The sequence below is a fragment of the Chiloscyllium plagiosum genome, unplaced genomic scaffold (assembly GCF_037043375.1).
Source record: "Chiloscyllium plagiosum isolate Xiang-an unplaced genomic scaffold, Cpla_swu_hap1 HiC_scaffold_31, whole genome shotgun sequence".
In the NCBI taxonomy this organism is placed as follows: domain Eukaryota; kingdom Metazoa; phylum Chordata; class Chondrichthyes; order Orectolobiformes; family Hemiscylliidae; genus Chiloscyllium; species Chiloscyllium plagiosum.
The window spans coordinates 35,238,479-35,258,687 of NW_028270169.1; the positions used below are offsets into that span (position 1 = coordinate 35,238,479).

A 20,209-nucleotide genomic window follows, 5' to 3' on the forward strand; every position below is an offset into this window, starting at 1 on the left:
CAACTCTGCACCCCCTTCCCAAATCTACCTCTCCAAGTCTCATCGCCATGCAGCCTGGATGTCCATCTGCCAGTTTCAACAGGTTTCTTAATTGGTTGGCAGCTTCGGGCACAGTGGGACTTGACTAGCAAGGTACCTGATCACTGAGAAGCCCACCACTCAGAACATAAGTGGCTAATTGGTACTTGATCTAGCAGACTTCCTCGCTGTAGTACAGAGATTAATCATCATTGAAGATGCCCGCCCTCACTTCCACACAGTTTACATTAAATCCTAGTCACAGTTAATTAGAGACCAATCCAAGCTCCGAATGTTATGATTTCCTCTGTGTCTGCCGCTCAATAAACACATTCAATGGTAAATCCTCTTTATATTTGCACACATTTTTAAAGAAATGTAGATAAAAGCACGTCAACTGTCACTGTTCTGTCATTTGGTTTAGCCAGTATAATACTCCTAAACAAAAACAAAATTCTCCCTTCAAAAATGATTGGGTGAGATTTTCCATTCTTTAAACATCTTGCACCAAAATATATTTCATAATGTGGACCAATTGGTGTGCTCCTGTTGAACTTGCACGAGAGGATGCAGCACCATTTAGGGTCTATTTATCATTTTATGGCATGTTGGAAACACCAGCATAAAATATTTACAACTGCACCGTCCTCCTTTTTCATTGAGTTCAATGCAGTCAGAGTTTTCTTCCCATAAGAGAGAAAATAAGGTTTTGATATGTTTAAACTTTTTGGATTGCAATCCTCTTACTTTTACATTACTTGCTGTAGCATTGATTTGAATTCTCTTGTGGGAAAGGTCTATGCAAATCAATTGAGACGGAAGAGTCTGTTTGACTTCCCGTTACTTATTTGTTCCATCGACGTGAAGGATAATTTCAGCACCGAGCAACCTTACAAATTTACAGTTTACAGTGGTGATCTTCAAAATACGAATCTTTTCTGAACATCTATGCGGTTCATGAATAACGATTTGAGAGTAAGACCCTGTGAAATTGCTTGTATTACTCTTTGGGATGTCACTCACAGGCTTACTCTGCCTGCTGATTCTCAGCATTTATAATATTGGAGCCTTTGCAATCCAATAACACACCTATTAAGTGAATGTGAGTGCTGTTTCTTTCTTTACTGCCCATTTACATTTACACTCTCGCACAAACAGCAGATCAACGGGTCCCTTGAGCGACCAAGGTAGCCTGTTTTGATCCTGTCACAACATTAGTTTTCTATCAAGATGAAATTTACACCCAAGATTTGCAATTTTATATTGCTCGGAATTGGTGGGGAAATGGAGAGAGGCACTTACCCTGCCAGGTTTTCTATGGACTGCTGTTCGTAAGTACAAATTTGGCAGTGCAAGTCCAATGCATAATCTGGGGCAATCTGATTTATATTATCAGCTTAAATAGCATTTTTTCAGTTGTAGCTTCATGGACTCTCAAAGATGCTGTACTGTGATGTAGATATGCTTTAACTGCAGAACCGTATCATCAGGTTCTGAGCTGCAAAAGTAAATTGACATTGACCATTGTTGGTGAGATGTGATGGAGCACTTTCCATTGGAAAACATGCTCTTTTGAATTTAAAAGTAAAGAACACAACACTTGGCTCTCCAGTGCAATAATTTGAAGTTATTTAATGCCTGGAAAAATGTTGAAAAGGAAAACAGCAACAGTTTTCACTTCGAGGAAGAAGAAGCCATGGAAATCTGGGCTCCTTTGATTGACGTGACATCTGGTGTCACTTAGTAGGAAATTGTTCTTTCCATTTTCCGAGAGTCTATTATTTAGTTTTTCCTGATAGCTGAGCCCATATTAATACTTGGCTGAGTTTCAAAAGCAAATGATCTGCTTAACTCAGCCTAGGGCTCGGTTCACATTCTGGTTGATAGTTTTAAGAGTTTTTGCTGAAGAGATATATTTTTACAACAGACTATAGAATCCCTGCAGTGTGGAAGCAGCCCATTTGGCCCATCAAGTTTGCACCGACCCTTGGAAGAGCATCCTACCTAGGCCCAATCCCAGACCCCCTTCCCTATAACCCTGCATTTCCCATGGCTAACCCACCTAGCCTGCACATTCTTGGACACTATGGGCAATTTAGCATGGCAAACCCACCTAAGCTGTGCATCTTTGCTCTGTGGGAGAAAACCAGAGCACCCGGAGGAAACCCATGCAGACACGAGGAGAATGTGCAAACTCTACACACACAGTCGCTTGAGGGTGGAAGCGAACCCGGGTCCCTGGCGCTGTGAGGCAGTGGTGCTAACCACTGAGCCACAGTGCCACTTGAAATTTTTTAAATGGCTTTTATGAATGGCTCTTAGCTTCTTTTCTTTGCACTCACTCACTTTGTACTAATGTGGGTGCTCATAGCATCTCTGTTTTGCCTTCCCTTTTAGCATATACATAAAACTTGTCATGTTTGTTGGCAATGAATTGTCAAAGAAGTGTTGGTGTACAGCCCCATACTATGTCAATGTCACACCTGCAGCATGTGCCAACTGCTTCTGCAAAAAATACACTGCAAATGCTCCATGGAGCCAATGACCACACCCAGAGTCTTAGGGGAACAGACCTTCGACCCATCAAGGGAGACTGTGGTCAGTCAGAGGTTGGTACGTCCTTGGGAAAGGTAGTAAGAAGCCCTGAGTGAGTGAGGAGGAAGCTCAGAGGCAGAAAGGCTGAGTGGTTTGAAGGGAGTGGACATGTGAGGGCCATTGAGGGAAGATACTGGCACCCATGAGCACTTCAGCTGCTGCACAGGATTGCGGAAGAGCAGGGGAATAGTGTGTACTTGATGAATTGAGTATCATGAAATTGTATGAGAAAAGTTGCTAGAGCTTGTGGAAAATGACTGTCCATGAAACTTCCTGAAGCTGACACCCGGGGTTTACTTCTATCCAATTTTGACTGAGTTTGATCTTCTCCTTGTAAATAAAAGAGGAGGAGAAAGATTTGAATACGTATTTCGAATGCAGCAGAAAAATAAAAAAGAAAGGAATTATATCTTCCTTCACATATAAAAAAATATACAATGTCTTCAGACCTGTAAAAAGTTACAGTGGAACCTGATCTGATTGTGGTGAATATGGTAAACCCAGAGAGTTAAAAGTTTATTTATATTACCAGTTCATTATGCTGATAAATAGCTTTCATTAGAAATAAATGTGCCTTATTTATGCCAAAAGTGGCTAAATATGAACTAACGATAGACGAGATTGTCACTAGGTTTAGAATTTGTGATCAATCACATGAAGACAATGCTGAATTGTGGTATCAAAGCCACGTATTCTGTATCTCTCTTTGGTCTTTTTTTAAAAGTGCAGCTAGCTGATATCAGAAAATATAACAAAGCAGGGCATCATCAATCACAGAAACACATCAAAGTGCTTCATCTACAACTAAGCAAAACTTAGGCAGAAGATAGCTTGCTTTTATGTCATTCATCTCCTATCCTTGTAAAATGCCAGAGCGACTTGTGGTCTGTCATGAGTGTCAATTTATACACAACAAGGTTTGACAAGCAGCAGTGAGCAAAGTTAATAATTAATCTGGAGTGTTGTTGACAGAGGATTGAATATTGGTCAAGACACTGGATGAACTTCCTTGTGTCTTATTCAATAGTGCCATGTGGTAATTCAGTACTATCTGATTTGACTTTTCTTGTTTAACATCTCACCTGAAAGACAGGTACTTGTGGCTAGGTAACATTTTGTCTTTCAGGTGGGCAGTCTAGATTTTGAAATTAAGTGCCTGGAATGTAGCTTGAACCAAAACATTTTGATTTAGTGGCGATTACTGCTATTCCGAGTCAGTCAGATGCACACTGAAACTATTTGAAAAATAAGCTGCTATTTAAGCTTCCATTGCGGAAAGATCACTTGGATGAGATTGCAGAGGGTTGATATTTAAAGCATCAGAACTTTGTCTTTGCACGTTTGTGATGAGGAAGGAAACAAACTAGATATGCAAAGGAGATTTCTCTGGCAGTAAGATAAAGCTAATTGTTCATGTTTATAATGATGGTCAGATTTGTAAATATACAGCTTTGAAGCATTACTGTGGCTACTACATTGACTTAATTCTTTATGTAACACTTGCAAAGTTCTATTTCAGCAAATTTATTAAACTTATTAGATATACTTCACACCTGACTCTTTACGAGACAATATCCTCCATTCCTTGAGGAGGACCTGAAATCTAATGGAAGTAGGGTGAGATCTGTGTCTGTGTTTGGCAGTGTGACTCTGGTTTATACCATGCGGATGTTCTAACCATCTTCTGATTTCAAGTTATGTCAAAACAACTGTTAATTTCAATGTCAAAGGAAAACAAGCACCATAATGTTGTGTATCTGTTGACTGTACACAGTGGGAAGTAGGGTTGTGTGAGTGTGATGAAATTTCCACTGATTGTCAACTCATAAGAAAAGTCAATATTTTGGGAGTTAATTGCTGAAAAAGGGGGGCAAGGTTAAACTAAGGTTACGGCAAGTCTTACTGTGTGGTCTTTTGCATTGTGAGAGAGCTGTTGAAGCAGGCAACAAAGTGGATTAAATGTAAGAAGTGTGAAAATTCTTTAATGTGGAGGAAGAGGGCAGGGTGTTGGTTGTTCCAGAGAAGTTAGTATTGAATCTAGGACACGGACTCATCAATATTTCCCATAAACAAAATAGTAGACATGAACAGGCCAGGTCCAGATGGTTTCTATTGCAGGGTTCTTTTTAAAGAGGGTTTTTTAAAGAAACAGTGCTTGTCGTTCACGTGCTTGCTTTTTATGCTTAAAGCTGAGGGTTGGTTATTTTGGGAATGGAACTAAATGTTACATTTTACTCAGAAAGGTTTCCTTCAGTTTCCAAGGTCCTTCTACAGGAAAGGGTCCAGACGAGAAAGGTGGAAACTGATGTATGTATTAAACTGAAGATTTACCTTAAAATCCTTCTCTCTCATTCTTTCCCCCACCTCTCCCTCAACTCTGCCAACCCCCAACAACTGTACTACTCGATACCTTGAACAACCTGATATTTCAACTTCCTCCTCTCATCCTCAACCACCACCTTCCTGTAGAATACAGCCTACATGCCCATTCTGCAGCAACCCCACATGAAAAGAGAGTAGGTGATGTAACTCAGATCTGAAGTAGTTAAAACCAATATTAAGGAATAGGGTTGTTGAGTGTCCAGGGAAAAAAAAAAGATGGGAGGCAATCTCTGTATGAAGCTTATATTAAGCTGAGTTTTGAGTAGTGCAGAAAGACAAAGGTGGTCAGGTTGGAATGGGGAGAGGGGAGTGAAAGAATGTGCCACATAAAAGGGAAAGTGTTCAGCAATCTGGGTTGAGCCTCTTCATGAACAGCAGGAGCTGTTTAAAAAAAAACACTTGCTGCATTAGGCAAGATCAGCAATGGTGAAGGGCTGATCGCAGATGAAATCATTACGGCATTGACTGTTCCTACAGAAAGCCAATGGTCTCGTGGAATACTTTGCCTCCATGACCCTGCTGCATTAACTGAGACTGCTTTGAAGCTCAAGTTCACTGTGAATATTCAAGAATCCAATTTATCCACCCGTTTTTGAGGTTGATTTATTTGGTACTTGCCTTTCAAATGACACATTGGCTGTGATACAATGTTTTTCCTGGAGCCTTGACTGAAGTACTTTTCATCAAACACCAGAGGTGGAGTCAAAATTAATCAATGCTGAAGAAATTGTCGCTCGTTGATTTATTATAGTTTAGTTGTAACTTAAAATCCCACACTGTTTCCAACATTTATCACATCTCTATTTCATTCTGATTGTAGCTGGCAGCACCCTAAGCGTCAGTAGCCAGAGAAAATAAAATCCTAGCAGCAAACGCAGTTTCAGCACTCCGGGGATTATCTTAATGAATGTTCCTATGTATGAGGTTAGTTGTAGAGTGCATTGATTTACTACTTGCCTCTCAGCAGCTCAAGTCTTTGTACTTTGAAAGCAAACACTTGGGTTACCTTTTTATTTAAAAAAAAAGTTTTACTACACTTGTTTCTTTATGTCCTTTGACATGAGTCATTCAGTACCACTGTGCTTCATTCACTTGGGAGGATGGTTAATGTGGGTGCAAATTGTGTCGTACCTGTGCCAATGCTACCACAGGACAAGCTAACAAGGGATAAGTCAGGGTTATCCTCTGCCTCCCACACCAACATACGACCTGCTGAAGGAAATAAAGGGAAAGCTTTGTGGAAATTGTGGCTCAACTGTGGCAACCATTATTCTAATCGAGCTACCAAGAACCAGTGAAGGGCAAGGTTACATGTTGCAAAACACTGTCAAGCCACTCCACTATCTTTACCCGGTGTTTGTTTTCATCCTTCTCATTTTTTAAGAACTCATGTTTCCATTCAGGAAAGGATTCCGCACGATGTAACAAATATCTCTCATTCCTCCTGGGAACATTGCTAATAGAAATTGATTTCTTCAAGAAGTTTCTCTTTCCTTCTCTCCATAACTTCCTTAGCCTCATTTGAGTCTTAGGTGCCCTAACAGAGTAGGCAAAAGTAGCTTGAAGAATTTAGTGTTGGATAGTGGGGAAAAAAGGTAAAGTTGCCACAGTCCCAGCAGACCATAGCACTGCTCACTTATTTGAGAGAGACAACTGGTGGTGGTTTAATCTGAGGGTCACCACACCTCAGGCAGGTGGAGAGGTTGAGAAGGACACATTCATGGTAACCTCAGCTAGTGCAGGAATTGAGCCATGCGCATTCCTCTGCATTGCAAATCAGCTGTTCAGCCAACTCAGCTAACCAACTGCCATAGAGTAATAGACTGTGTACTCACATTATAAATTGGGCTAGGACTGGGGTCAGGGCAATAGTAAGTTCCTTATGAGGAATCTTTGTATTCAGTCTAAGAGCAATTCCAATCCGAATATGCTTCAAGTTATGAAGTGCTCTGGGACATTGCATGATTGTGAAAATGGCTACATAAATGTTAGTTCTTTCTTTCAACTCCTGGTGTAAAGAAACAGAACCCAGACAATGTTTTTAATCATGACTATTCTTTTCCTGTTGACTTGGCTTGCTTTCATCTAAAATTTCCAGGTACTTGGCTTTTCACATATGAAAGAATGGAAGCTCTGTTGTGTTAGAGCAAAGAAATGGTTTATGTTTTGCTGGATAGAACATAGAAGAGTGGAGCACAGAAGGAGGCCATTTGGCCCATAAAGTGTCCACCAATTCTTTCAAAGCTCAGTCCAATCAATTCTATCCCTTGCTCTTTCTCCAACTTCCTGGGGCTTCTTTTGGATTTCAAATATTGGTCCAGTTTCTGTTTTAAGATTACAATTGAATCTGAATCCAAACCTGAAATTATATCACTTCACATTTTCCTGTATTCAGTTTCTTCTGCCTTGTGCCCAGCTTCCAGACGTCTATCACATTCACCCACCCTATTCACTGCTGTTTCAAACTTAGTGTCATCTTCAAATATTAAAATCTGTATTAAAGGAAAGTAATAGACTTCCCTCAGACATGTTCTCAGTGAGTCCCTTTCTCACTGATACAGCGCCATGACTGCTTCAGCCCTCCAGCTACTTCTCCACCTCCTGATCTGCCTGGCTTGCTGTGTTCTTCCAGCCTCCTGCTTGTCTACCATGCACATTTATTGAAAATTTTGGATGTCCTCAAGCCATTCCATATTTCATGAGTAACATTGGAATGGTTTTCACTGTTCAGTATGTGTGGTTGACACACTACAAGGTAGCACAGATGAAGAGAAGACAAATGATTCATAAATTTATTTTGATGTTTGTGGTTGGGATGAGAATACTAATAGGGACATCAGGACAAGCTCTTTTCTTAAAATAAAGTGCCATAAGATCTTTAATTTTTATTCCATGCCATAGAGAGCCTCAGTTTAGTGTCACATCTGGAAATGATGGCCCTTCAGTATTCCTTCAGTACTGCACAGCAATAGCTTAAGTGCTCAGCTATTTTTAGAGGATTTAGTAGAGCCAGAAGGACTTTGGTAGTCATGGGGTCCAAACACCTACACATCACTTTATTCACACAAGATGTACACTGGAAATTCTCTAGTCATGTATCAATCTGATCAGTAGAGCCCTATCTTAAGCCCACATTTTCGGTCTATGACCAGTACCTTCAGCAGTGAATAAGTTCACTTGCCTCAGGAGCACACTCTCTTGACTACAAGATATACCAGAATTGGCAAATCAACTGTAGCCTCGGCAACTTCAGGCAGCAGCCTGGGAACAAAGAGGAGTAAGTTTGCTTGTCAAGCTAAAAGTCTATCGAGCAGTAGTCCTATCCATTCTGCTCTACACATTATAAGACGTGGACTATATCCAAGTGCCATGCCAAGAAGCTCAACCACTTTCACTTGAGCTGCCTTTGGGAGTCTCTGAAGATCAAATGACAGGACAAAATACCATGTGGACATGTAGCAAGGTACTAAAACCATCACACTTCTCAAATATACAGTTATAATATTTCAGTATATACCTGTTATGTATTTTAAAGTAAATATTTTGTTTCCAGTATTTCTTGTACAATATTCTTTGGTAAGCAAGAATCCTACAACTTGTAAAACCTTTAACAGCTGGAGAGCAGTAGTGAGGCAATCCCAGTATAAAACTGCTAGCATAAACTTTCTGAATACATCGTATGAGGAAAGGCTGAGGCACTTGGGGTTGTTTTCATTGGAGAAAAGAAGGTTTAGGGTGACTTGATAGAGGTGTACAAGATAATTAGGGGTTTAGATAGGGTCGACAGTGAGAATCTTTTTCCACGTATGGAGTCAGCTATTACAAGGGGGCATAGCTTTAAATTAAGGGGTGGTAGGTATAGGACAGATGTTAGGGGTAGGTTCTTTACTCAGCGAGTCGTGAGTTCATGGAATGCCCTGCCAGTAGCAGTGGTGGACTCTCCCTCATTATGGGCATTTAAGCGGGCATTGGATAGGCATATGGAGGATAGTGGGCTAGTGTAGGTTAGGTGGGCTTGGATCGGCGCAACATCGAGGGCCGAAGGGCCTGTACTGCGCTGTATTCTTCTATGTTCTATGTTCTATTGATATAAATACTTCACTTTTAGTTGCTTTATATAGCAGTGTCCAGTGGTTCTAAACATCGGGTTCACACAGTAATTTGAAAGCATCGGCTTTATGAATTGTCTGAGATTTAAAATGAGCAACATGTGTCTATAGCCAACTGACATCAGATAATCAATAATCAGATTCAGTAATCAATCATGGAAATTGTAATTTGGGCCATTTAGATGTGGCTTAATTAGTGCATAAAGCCAGTATGCAGTGAGATTCAGGATAAACTGGGCCAATCTGGTTATGTGATCCCATCTCCTGATTAGGAAGATAGTGATATCACAACTACCTGGCAAAACGAAGGCAGCACTTTATAGTTATTCAAATAAGGCACCCTTTTTGTTTACCAATTAGTAAGATGCCTGCAGAGGAAATGTTGGGGAACAAACCATCACTTGTATGTTAACTTTCTAAAACAGCGATGTGGGTGATTGTAGTAAGGTTGAGGATTGGCACTAAATGAGAGGTTGCAGAAGCCTGTCTGCTGTAGATGAGCACAGTACTAATATTTGCAGAAATCAGAATTGAGGCATTGCCAGCAATCCACTGAAGTACTTACTTGATACGGAGTCTGGTTTTCAGCCGCATCCTGCAGAGCAGTATTTAAACACCGGAGGTATTTCACACCACAACGGAACAGACATTTCATTCCTTGGATTCTTGTTATGAAACGGAGCATCCCGTTAGTGTGGTTGATTGAAGATTCAATGTCAGACCCTTGTATTTAACCTAAAATGGGCCAAGAGTCCAAACATTTTCAACCATTGTTTATCCAATATTGGAAAAGTAGCAGTCTGAGCAGTTTATTTTTCTTTCTGCTGTTAAACTCCATAAAAATTTTCATTCCATCTCAATGAATTGTGCAGATTGAGCTGCTTCCAAATGGAAGAACAAAGGGAGCTTTAATGTGCTCTTAATCATGTGCTGATCCAAGTATCACTTTGTATGCTTTGTAACATAGGGGAATTTTCACTGGCAAGTTCCCTAAGTATTTTGACGTGATCTACACAATGTCTTCATTCCTTTTCTGCTGTCCTGTTAATGGGGACTGAAATGCTAATGAGAGCAAAGATTGTTTGTCACAACAATAAACATGAATTCTGGGAAAAAGAGGTCCTAAAGCAACAAAGAGGCAGAAGTGAGTACTGCAGATGCTGGCGATCAGAGTCAAGATTAGAGTGGTGCTGGAAAAGCACAGCAGGTCAGGCAGCATCCAAGGAGCAAGAAGATCAATGTCTCAGGCAAAAGCCCTTCGTCAGCTTTCAAATGCTCTGAAACGTTAATTTTCCTGCTCCTCGGATGCTGCCTGATCTGCTGTGCTTTTCCAGCACCACTCTAATCTTGACTCTAAAGCAACAAATGTCAGACTAATAAAAATGATCATTAAAAGAAGCAGAGAGGAAAAGACGAGGACCCAAGTCCTGATTACCAGGGAATGACGTGGAGACCAGGACTAAGCGAAAGAGTTAGATTTAACAAACACTAGTGCTGTTTGTCTCTGGTGATGCGCATTCTGGGCTGCCCTCAGCTGAATTCAGGTGAAAGCAGGGGTAAGAAATGGGTTACCTTTCAGTGTTTTTCCCGACGTAATTTGCAGACTTTTGTTTTGGAGAAGGATAGATATGTGGTTTACATAGTCCCACCTGTCCATCAAGTCCCCTCAGTTATTCATTTCCTCACCTTCCTTCCTCACTCATTCACTCACATTGCCACATCACGTACCAACCCTAAACCCTGCCGACAGTCCAGCTGACGCTCACCTCCCCACACCACCGCCTTCTCAGTGACCCACCCAGCACTGTCGCACCTTGCCGATTAAATTACTGATTCACATCTCCTCCCAACTACTTCCCCATCCCCAAACCCAAAAAAGGCCAACCGGCACTCACTATCTCTTCCCCCAAGCAGCCTGACTGTCACTCACATCCCCCTGCCACAGCCTGCCTGGTGCCCATTCTTACCCTCTCTACCTATTCTCACGATCTTATTAATAGCCAGCCCAATGATTAACCACCACCCTCCCTAACTTGTTGACATCTCACCCCCCGATAGTTGACCTGACTTCCCCTGTCTCTGATGCCTGACCAACAAGTCATTCCCTTTCACTTCATGCCAGTGTCTCCCATAATACCCTCTCAATTCCAGGCTCACCATCTGGACTCTAGGCCTCGAGCCAAGTTAAATTGTTCCTGTTGCAATGCTCCTCCAATCACTGACTATTTCTCTCCAGTATTTGGTTCTGATGGGCTCCTGAGCCAGTCAGAAGGAGACAACTGACCACTGATTGGAAGTGTAGCTGCTTCCATGATCTTCCAGTTACACATACCTGTATACACATACCTAGGAGCCACAGAGGAGCCATCAGTGGGCTATAGCTTATAAGTCTGATTTTGAGTGGCTACACTGATGTCTAGGCTTCAATGGTGGCTGCAGGGGTTGGTCAAGAATTGGAGACATCCAGAAGCAGTAGTGAATTTCTTGAACTTGTACAGGCTACTTTTCAGGCAGGTTAAAAAGAATCTCCCATACCAGTTAGCTTTCAATCTTTGTTGCATTGGCAAGGTAGTGGATGGGATAAAGTAGCACAAATTCCAAATGGATGAAGGCACATTGACAGCTGATGTCAACCAGAAGTGATCTAGAAATCATCTGGATTCATATATAGAACAGTGAAGGTTATTGGATATCATGATGGGTGTGTCATATTTGTTCCATAATCATCAACTAAGATACATTAATCTTGTGACAAAAATCTCAAAAATATCAACAAGCAATCTTGTTGGAGGGAGCACAGCACTGAGGGAATAAGATTAATGACAAGGAAATAAAACTTAGAAAACAGTGATGTTTTTCTTGGAGCAAATAACTTTAATTTGGGGTTTGGCTGATAGTGTTAAACATTTCCTCGTAGCTATGTCATGGGTCTGAAAAGCAATAGCCCCTCTGCTGATTCCAACTGAGTGTAAATGTAAGGTGAGAGAAAACTTTCCCACACAGCAAGTGGCCTGGTTTTGTAATGCACTGCCTGAAAGTGTGATGGAGGCAAATTCAACTGAGTCATTCAAGAGGCCATTGGGTGAATATTTCAAAAGAAACCAAGTGCAATGTTGCAGGGAAAAGGTAGGGATTTAGCATTCAGTCAAAATGCTCAGAGAGCCGCTGCAGACATGATGTGCCTGGAGGCCTCCTGCACTGTAACAATCCTGTGTTCCCAATCCCAATCCAGTTTAGCATCCTCCACCATGGCATCCAATGCAAACCTTTCTATTTCCATGGGTGGCACGGTGGCTCAGTGGTTAGCACTGCAGCCTCACAGCACCAGGGATCTGGGTTCGATTCCCACCTTGGGTGACTGTCTGTGTGGAGTTTGCATGTTCTCCCCGTGTCTGCGTAGGTTTCCTCTGGGTGCTCTGGTTTACTCCCATAGTCCAAAGATGTGAATTGCCTGTGCTAAATTGCCCATAGTGTTCAGGGATATATAGGTTATATGTGCATTAGTCAGAGGTAATAAGGTAGGGGAATGTGTCTGGTTACTGTTCGGAGGGCCAGTGTGGATTTGTGGGGCCAAATGGCTCATTTCCACACTGTGTAGAGATTCTGTGATCTGTGATTTCCAGTACAGGTCATCCTTATGGTGTGTGTGTGAGTCTCAATTTGTAGTTGGTTGTGGGTAATCTGTCATTTTGAATCATGAGTATGAGGAAACTGGGTTGACATGATCCAAACCAACCTTGTACCGGCCTTGCTTGTGAACATTAATATGAGAGGACTTTCAGCCCGACCATCTGAGCTGGATATGAGTATTGTACACCACCCTCCAATTTAATTGGACTGTTGCAAAAGATTCCTCCAAACTAACAATGATGAAAATCTAATAATGCTGTGCTCCAGCTAGACATCCTGGAATCATGACTTTGGTCCCATAATGAATTATGCACACTGTTTGGTCATCAAGAGTGAGATATGTGACCTAGTCTCCTGTTTTTATAGATCAGTTTGATTTTGATTTGACTATTCCACATTACTTGGTCTTAAGTGACAGAATAAAGTCCTTTTCTGTCGATCACTCTTTTCCACCTTGAAATTGTGCACATTTGTTTCGCCTGGCTGAGGAGTTTTGTATGTGGAATATCAACAAAAGTGCATGGAAAATCTTTCTTACATGTATTTTGCCAAGTTTGTTTCTGCCCTGACTACGGTGATACTAATTGGCTGACGCAAGACGTTTAACCTGTTTAGCTGAACCGAGAATAGAAAGACAACGGGCATGAGAACTTGGATCTGGAAACAAGGTTCTAGTCTGGCTCATCTTAACACCATAATTGTTAACAGTGGATTACTAATCCAGTCATCAAGTGGGGCTTTCACTGGTTCACAGGAAGGGAGAGACTTGCTAGTTTTTGTTGGCCAGAGCTAAGATTGACTTTTGTGGATTGAGGTATATGAGGTATGTGTACTTTGATTACTGAAGAGACTGTGAAGGAAAGTATGTTAATCATTTTTTGTATGTTGACAGACTGACTCTCAAATACTTGTGGTTTGTTCATTAAGAAAAACTCACACTTTGAGCTAAAAAACTGAATGTGTTAGCGTTTTAGTTTGACAGAGTATTGAGCTGAGGAGTACCGTGTAGGATATTTTGGTTTTTTTTTCTCTTATTAAAGCTGTCTGCCAGTCTTATTTCTTCTCTTCCTTGCCCAAGGATGTAAACTACTGGTTGAAGTTTAGTTCACTGGATGGCATCGTCCTCTGTTTTCTTTTACCCAAAGCACTATTGTTCACATTCAAGTCTGAAAGACTTTTAAATTGATGATCCTCATTGTCAAATCCCGAGCCAGAAGAAATAGGCTTTCCCTAGTACCCTGTCAAAACATTCCATAATTTCCAAACATCTGTGAAATCATGGAGCCCTCTCTGCACCAGTGGTTTCAGTATTTCAAACACATCTTTGCAACTCCACTTGCCTACCTCCAGTAACATCCTGGTGAATATACCCTGTGAGGTCTCTGTGGCTTTAAAATAATTTTGTTTAAACATAGATACGTGGAAAATAGGGGTAGGAGTCAGTCATTTAGCCTTTCAAGGCAGCTCAGCCATTCAGTATGATCATCAGTTTAGAATTAGGTCCCCCAAAACAACGCTGGACCATAACTTCCGCTAATTCAAAGATTTTGCAGGAATCTATCACTATATCTTTACTCTCTGTGCTTTTTTAAAAAAAGTTAGTTTTATTTTAATCAGTTCTGATCACTGAAATCACATGGTTAAAACCTCATGTAACTGATTCCCTGCTATCTGTCTATATCTTTTCATTGACTATATGTATGTATGTATGTACGTATTCTTGATTTCACTTCTATAGTATATTACAGTACGTTACACTAATTGACAGTCAGTTGCACCTGACATTTGTCTGTCCATTTCACATCTTCCTCAAATCTTCTGTAGTTACACTTGGGTGTGCTTCCTTTGCTGAACTGCATATAATCTAAATAGCCCGAGAACAAAAACGGCCAATCCAGCTTTATTCAGACGTTTTGAATCATCAATCTATTCATGTTAAGCTAAATCAAATGTAAACTAACACACAATTGGGAGAGGTTGGTATCACTGCCCACATTGACATGACAGGTACCTTGCAAGGTGACAGAAACAGTGATCTAATGTGACAAAGTCAGAAGGCATATGACACCAGGTTATAGTCCAACACGTTTATTTGAAATTGCAAGCTTTCGGAGCATTGCTCTTTCGTTGGACACTCCCAAAGCTTGTGATTTCAAATAAACCTGTTGGACTATAACCTGGTGTTAGGTGGTTTCTGACTTTGGCAACCCCAGTCCAACACTGGTGCCTCCACATCATGGTTATCCAATTTGGGTTAACAAGTCAAATATATTTTTAAATAAAAGTTCTTAAAAACTGGTTCAGACTTTTTTCCTTTTAAAAAAAAGGTGCAGTGTTGTTTTTCAAAATCTATTATTAAGGAGTTAACATGTTATATCACTGAGTCACTTGAGGTTTGAAGTTGATGCGATTTCATTATCCTCTCCTCCGCTCCTTGCTAAATGATGTGTTAGTAGGAGATATTACTCCCTTTGGTAAAGGTGAGCTGGGAGGAAGGAAGTACTCCTGCTGCAAGATAGTACTTTGTGCTGAAGCGATTATTCCTCCTAGCTGGTGTGGAAGCAGCAAATCACTTGCAAAATAAAAATGCTTAAAAACCATACTGCTGCTAATCTGTTACATTATCTGTTCCATGTTGTTGCTTTTCCTGTAACCCAAACTGTTTAGGCAGCTGCAGATTGTGATTTGCACTGCTGTGTAATGTGCCATTAACCAACCAAAGGGGTACTTTATTGAGAGTGAAAGGAAAGGCCTTTTTAACATAAGGGTAATTTGCATATTTTGCCTTCAGAGTCAGAAAGCTGACAAATTGATTCTTTGGGGATATTAAACGTACATTATATATATTCAAATGAACTCTTTTGGGATACTAAATACGCATTATGTGTCATTTTGAAACTCTTGAGACCTAATTAGGAGAGCGTGTAGTGCATTACTTCAATTTTAGAACAATCGATTTTTTAAAAAAATGTCACTCTTGCTTGAGGGTGACATAAATGGCAAATAGGATGGCTTTAGTGTTATGTTTAACAGGTCTGTCACTATCAATTGCCTCCTGACCCGTTCCTCTCTCGTCAAGCAAAATTTATTTGAAGTAAGAACTCAATAAGTGTAGTCAGATCTTTCTTGGACTGTGCCAAACGCAAGGCTGGCATGACTAAATATTGGCACTACCTATACATGGCATAGACCCAGGGAAAATCAGCTGTCAATGATTTCATTTATGTTGATGATGGTTTATATTATATTGTTGGGAAGCAGGGAATCTAAAATCAAAATAAATGGTTGTTTTGATCAGTGAGGGCGACCTGTTTTTATTAAGGGTCGGAAACACTTTTTAAGCTCTGGGTCAAAACGACCTTCCCTAGAAATCATGTGATTTAAGTGAAATGTCCAAGTAAGTCACCTGTTGAGACAATTGCTGAAGTGTTTACTGGTCAAATGTTTGTACTGTACAAAAGCAAATTCAATTCCAGAGAGAAGCTTCATGCTGGTAGAATATTAGTTTAATTTTGGCAGTCTCCAAGGCATCAGAAATGGAGACAAGTCTTAAATTACTTCAGCTGTCCTGAGTAGACGAGGATGGAGAAGGCTTTGAGTGAGACAAAAAGAGCCACATTTGGTTAATGTGCAGAAAATCACCAAAAGAAAATGAAAGTGACATGGTCAGTTGAGTGAGACATGAAAGAATGAAGGTAGGAGTGATACTTCACTGGGGTTGAGTATCATTAAAGGATTGCTGGAAAAATAGTTAAATGTTTCTCTTTTCCAATGATCTTATATGTTGTTTTGTTTTAATATTTCTGTAGTCTTGCGTTAAGTGTAAATTGGCAACCTTATTCGGAGACTGATCACCATGGTAACCAAGTTACAAAAGTAATGTGATGGTCTATCAGGCAGGTTTCATTCAGAGATCTAACATTTTCTAGAAAAGTGCGCTCTATAATCCTGGAATATTTAAAGACATCACTGATGCTGCCCAACTATGACTTGGAGGTCCATCAGTAGAATATTTGTGGAAGCTATAGGGGTCTTGGATGCCTGATAAAGAGACAGACGAGGCTTCCTGCATTGCATCATATTGAGAAGGCCCAACACATCCTTGGCCACTCAGGTGCGTGTCACCCTGACCAAGGAAGGACCAAAGCACAGTTGGTGGTGGCAGAAAGTTGGGTGTGGGGAATGGGGTTCAGTAGCAAGGGATTGGATTGACTCTAAATAGACAATCCCTCCACTCTTTGCTGAATCCTTCACTTGAGAGTGTGGCACACTATTTCATAGTCCTCAAGCTACCAAACATTTGCTGTTGTGCAACATATGGCGAGTCCCAAACCCGATGCTGAATGAATGCCAGCAGCTGTGGAATGAGGGCATTAGGTTCCCATTAATTGCCCACATTAAGGGCTTAATTAGCATTGGGCTCACCATCAAACCTGTCACAAGGGAGGGCACAGAATTCTGCACTACATTTTTGGACAAAGGATCCATGCTCAAATTTCAAAGGTTAACTTAAAAATGGATCTTGAAAATCAGACCATGTTTCAGATCAGAGAATGAAGAAGATTGTTTAGAATTGGCAGACTCAACATCAGATTCAAGCTATGATTGTTCAGTAGTGCAACTCAGCTTTTCTTCCACACAGTTGAGAAATACTTCAAACTGATAAGAATTGTGTCCTTTCCTCAGCTGCATTGGATGTTACATTGATATCATTGATACAAAGTTTTAATACCTGGAAGCTCAGTTCAGCAGGCCATCATGGAATATAAATTTGTTGTTGCTTATGATGCCAATATTTCATTTGTCTGTGGGAATCAGCAGGAGCATTGATTGGTTTAGTTTGTGCTCACATTTACTGACTGAATAAAAGCTTGCCTATGGAATAGTCTGACTGCTTGCCCGAATGTGATATTCCCATACTGGGCAACGACTGGGAAATGGTGTTTTGGAACCACAACATCACAGAACATGGGTCTTGGTCTGTAGACGTATATCTGCTGAGTGGTGAATTCTTCCGAGAACAGCACATGATAAGATGGGGGTAGAATCAAATGAGTAGCACCCCATGGGGCATAGTTAGTTAACGAGGTGAGTTTGGTAAGATACGGTGAGAAATCTCTCTGGGTCTTGTGGTGAAAAGCCTTCAAAATAAATCTATGCAGCTGCCACTTAGCCAGTAAAACATAAGATTCAGCCAGAGTATCAAATTGAAAAATGGAAATTTCTGACATTAATTTCTCCATTATCAGGACATTAATATTATTCATTAAATAAGTGTTCCTAATTAATTCAAGTGAAATCCGGATTTTTCTGATCAAAGTTGTTTGTATTAATATTTAAGTTCTTTATTGAATACATTGCCTGTATAGTATTTAGCTTTGAAACAACATTTCTGATTCTTATAGCATTGAGAGCTGTGTGAACAAACAAATGTAACTCAGGAGTATATCTCATTTGCAATAAAGGAGAAAAAAGCCTTCCTTGTAAAGCCATAAGCAACTTAGATGTTTCAGAGTTACTTTCTACTGAGGACAGGCACACATACGCGAACACACTTACCTGTTTATTAACTGTGGTGATTAATATCAGGGAGAACATTAAAAAATGAGATACAATGGAAGTGTAACATCTTCTGAAACACTGAGACATGAGCAATTAAGGTCAAGCTTGGTTCACTCGTTATCTACAAGTTTGACCATGGACTAAATTAGATTAGAGTAGATTCTCTATGGTACAGAAACAGGCCATTTGGACCAAAACGTCCACACCAATCCTCTGAAGAGTAACCCACCCAGACCCATTCCCCTATCCTAAATTTAGCCCTGACTAATGAACCCAACACTCTGGGACAATTTAGCATGGCCAATTCACCTAACCTACACATTTTTGGATCGCGGGAGGAAACTGGAGCACCCAGTGGAAACCCACGCAGACACGGGGAGAATGTGCAAGCTCCACACAGACAGGCGCCCGAGGCTGGAATCAAACCGAGTCCCTGGCACTGTGAGGCAGCAGTGCTAACCACTGAGCCACCATGCCCCCCAAGTTGTATAAGTGCAAATGAATAGCATTTCCTGTTCATTGTTCCAGTCTTTTTCTTGTTATTTATGTCAAGAAATTTAGTTTTGACCCGTTACAATGGCCACTCCTGGAAGCAAAGTTCATGTCCTTTATGTGCCTGTTTGTGGCCATTATGAAAAGAAATGAAGTGAAACAAACACTGCAAATATTGGAGAAGCACAAACGGATCTTGCAGCATCTGTGGAGAGAGAAACAGTTGATGTTTCTTCACAATCAAAATGTGGTGAGATTATTGAGTTGATTAGAGCATCCTTGTCACTTGCAACAAGTGAGGAGAATATATCTTTTTGAACTCCTCTGGAATTTGTATCCCTACATGTGGGCCAGCAGGTCTGAATTCAAGTCCCACCTGCTCCAGAGGTGTGTAATAACATCCCAGAACAGGCCGATTATCTTCTGAGAACTGTATCTGCTGTGACTCATAGAAATAATCTTCAGTAACTCTGGCTATACTTTGTGAGAGAAAATTAAACAAAAACAAATCATTTGTCTCAAAGTTGCCCTGACAGCAAAGGACCAGTTTTACAGATTCACCTATTTCATCCAAAGTTAGGTTTTAAAATTGTTATTTTAGTGAATTTTGATGTTTGATGGATCTAAGCTTCTGAGTAATGAAGGTCAGGTTGTATTAAAATCAACTGATTTGAAATTGCGAACTTCCATTTTAACCTATTATTTCTGTTCTCTCAACAGTTACTGACTTTAGTGTCAGCGCACTAACAACAAATGACAACCGAGAAGCAAAAGGACCAAATGTCCGCAAAATATCAGGGCTAGAACGAAGTCAAGAGAAAAGTCAAGAGGGCTGTAAAGACCAGCTGCTCCTGTTTGCTGTGGCTAAAGAGCCTGGTGCCAAGGCTCATCCTCCACACCAGACCCAGCCCCTGCCCCTACCCCTGCCCCAGACCCAGCCTCAACCACAAACCCAGCCCCCACCCCAGCCCCAACCCCAAACCCAACCCCAACTCCAGTCGCAATCCCAGTTGAAACATAGCTCTCCAGTCCCTGCGCAGACTCAGCTGCCACAGTTTCTGCCCCAGCAACAGTCAAAAGCTCTATCACAATCCCAGGGGCAAGGCCAACCACAATCCCAACCCTCATTTCCATCTCAACCTCAACCTGTGCCTCTACCCCAATCTGTACCTCTACCCCAACCTCAAGCTCAACCCATATCTCAGGCTCAAGCTCAAGCTCAAGCCCAGGTTCAGACTCCTCTGCACCAGCCTCAGCCACAGCCACCGCCTCAGCCACAGCTCCAGCCCCAGCCACCTTCTCCTGCACAGCCAGTTGTTCAAAGTCAGCTTCCATCTCGGCCTACATCGCGGAGCCTTCCACAATCCCTTTCTGTGTACAGCAGCAGCCTCAGTCTAAACAGTGTGAGGTGGGTATTTGGT

General features: G+C 41.1%; 1 protein-coding gene across 9 annotated transcripts in view; it reads left to right on the forward strand.

Annotated features, from left to right (window-relative positions):
- The window catches only part of auts2a (activator of transcription and developmental regulator AUTS2 a), a 1,204,773-nt gene that overhangs the window by 1,117,250 nt on the left and 67,314 nt on the right, over positions 1–20,209 (forward strand). For all 9 annotated transcript variants that reach the window (XM_043718594.2, XM_043718599.2, XM_043718597.2 and 6 more), the window contains one exon: positions 19,509–20,196. In XM_043718594.2, the coding sequence (XP_043574529.2) occupies positions 19,509–20,196 (688 nt within the window). The remainder of the gene's footprint in view (positions 1–19,508; positions 20,197–20,209) is intronic.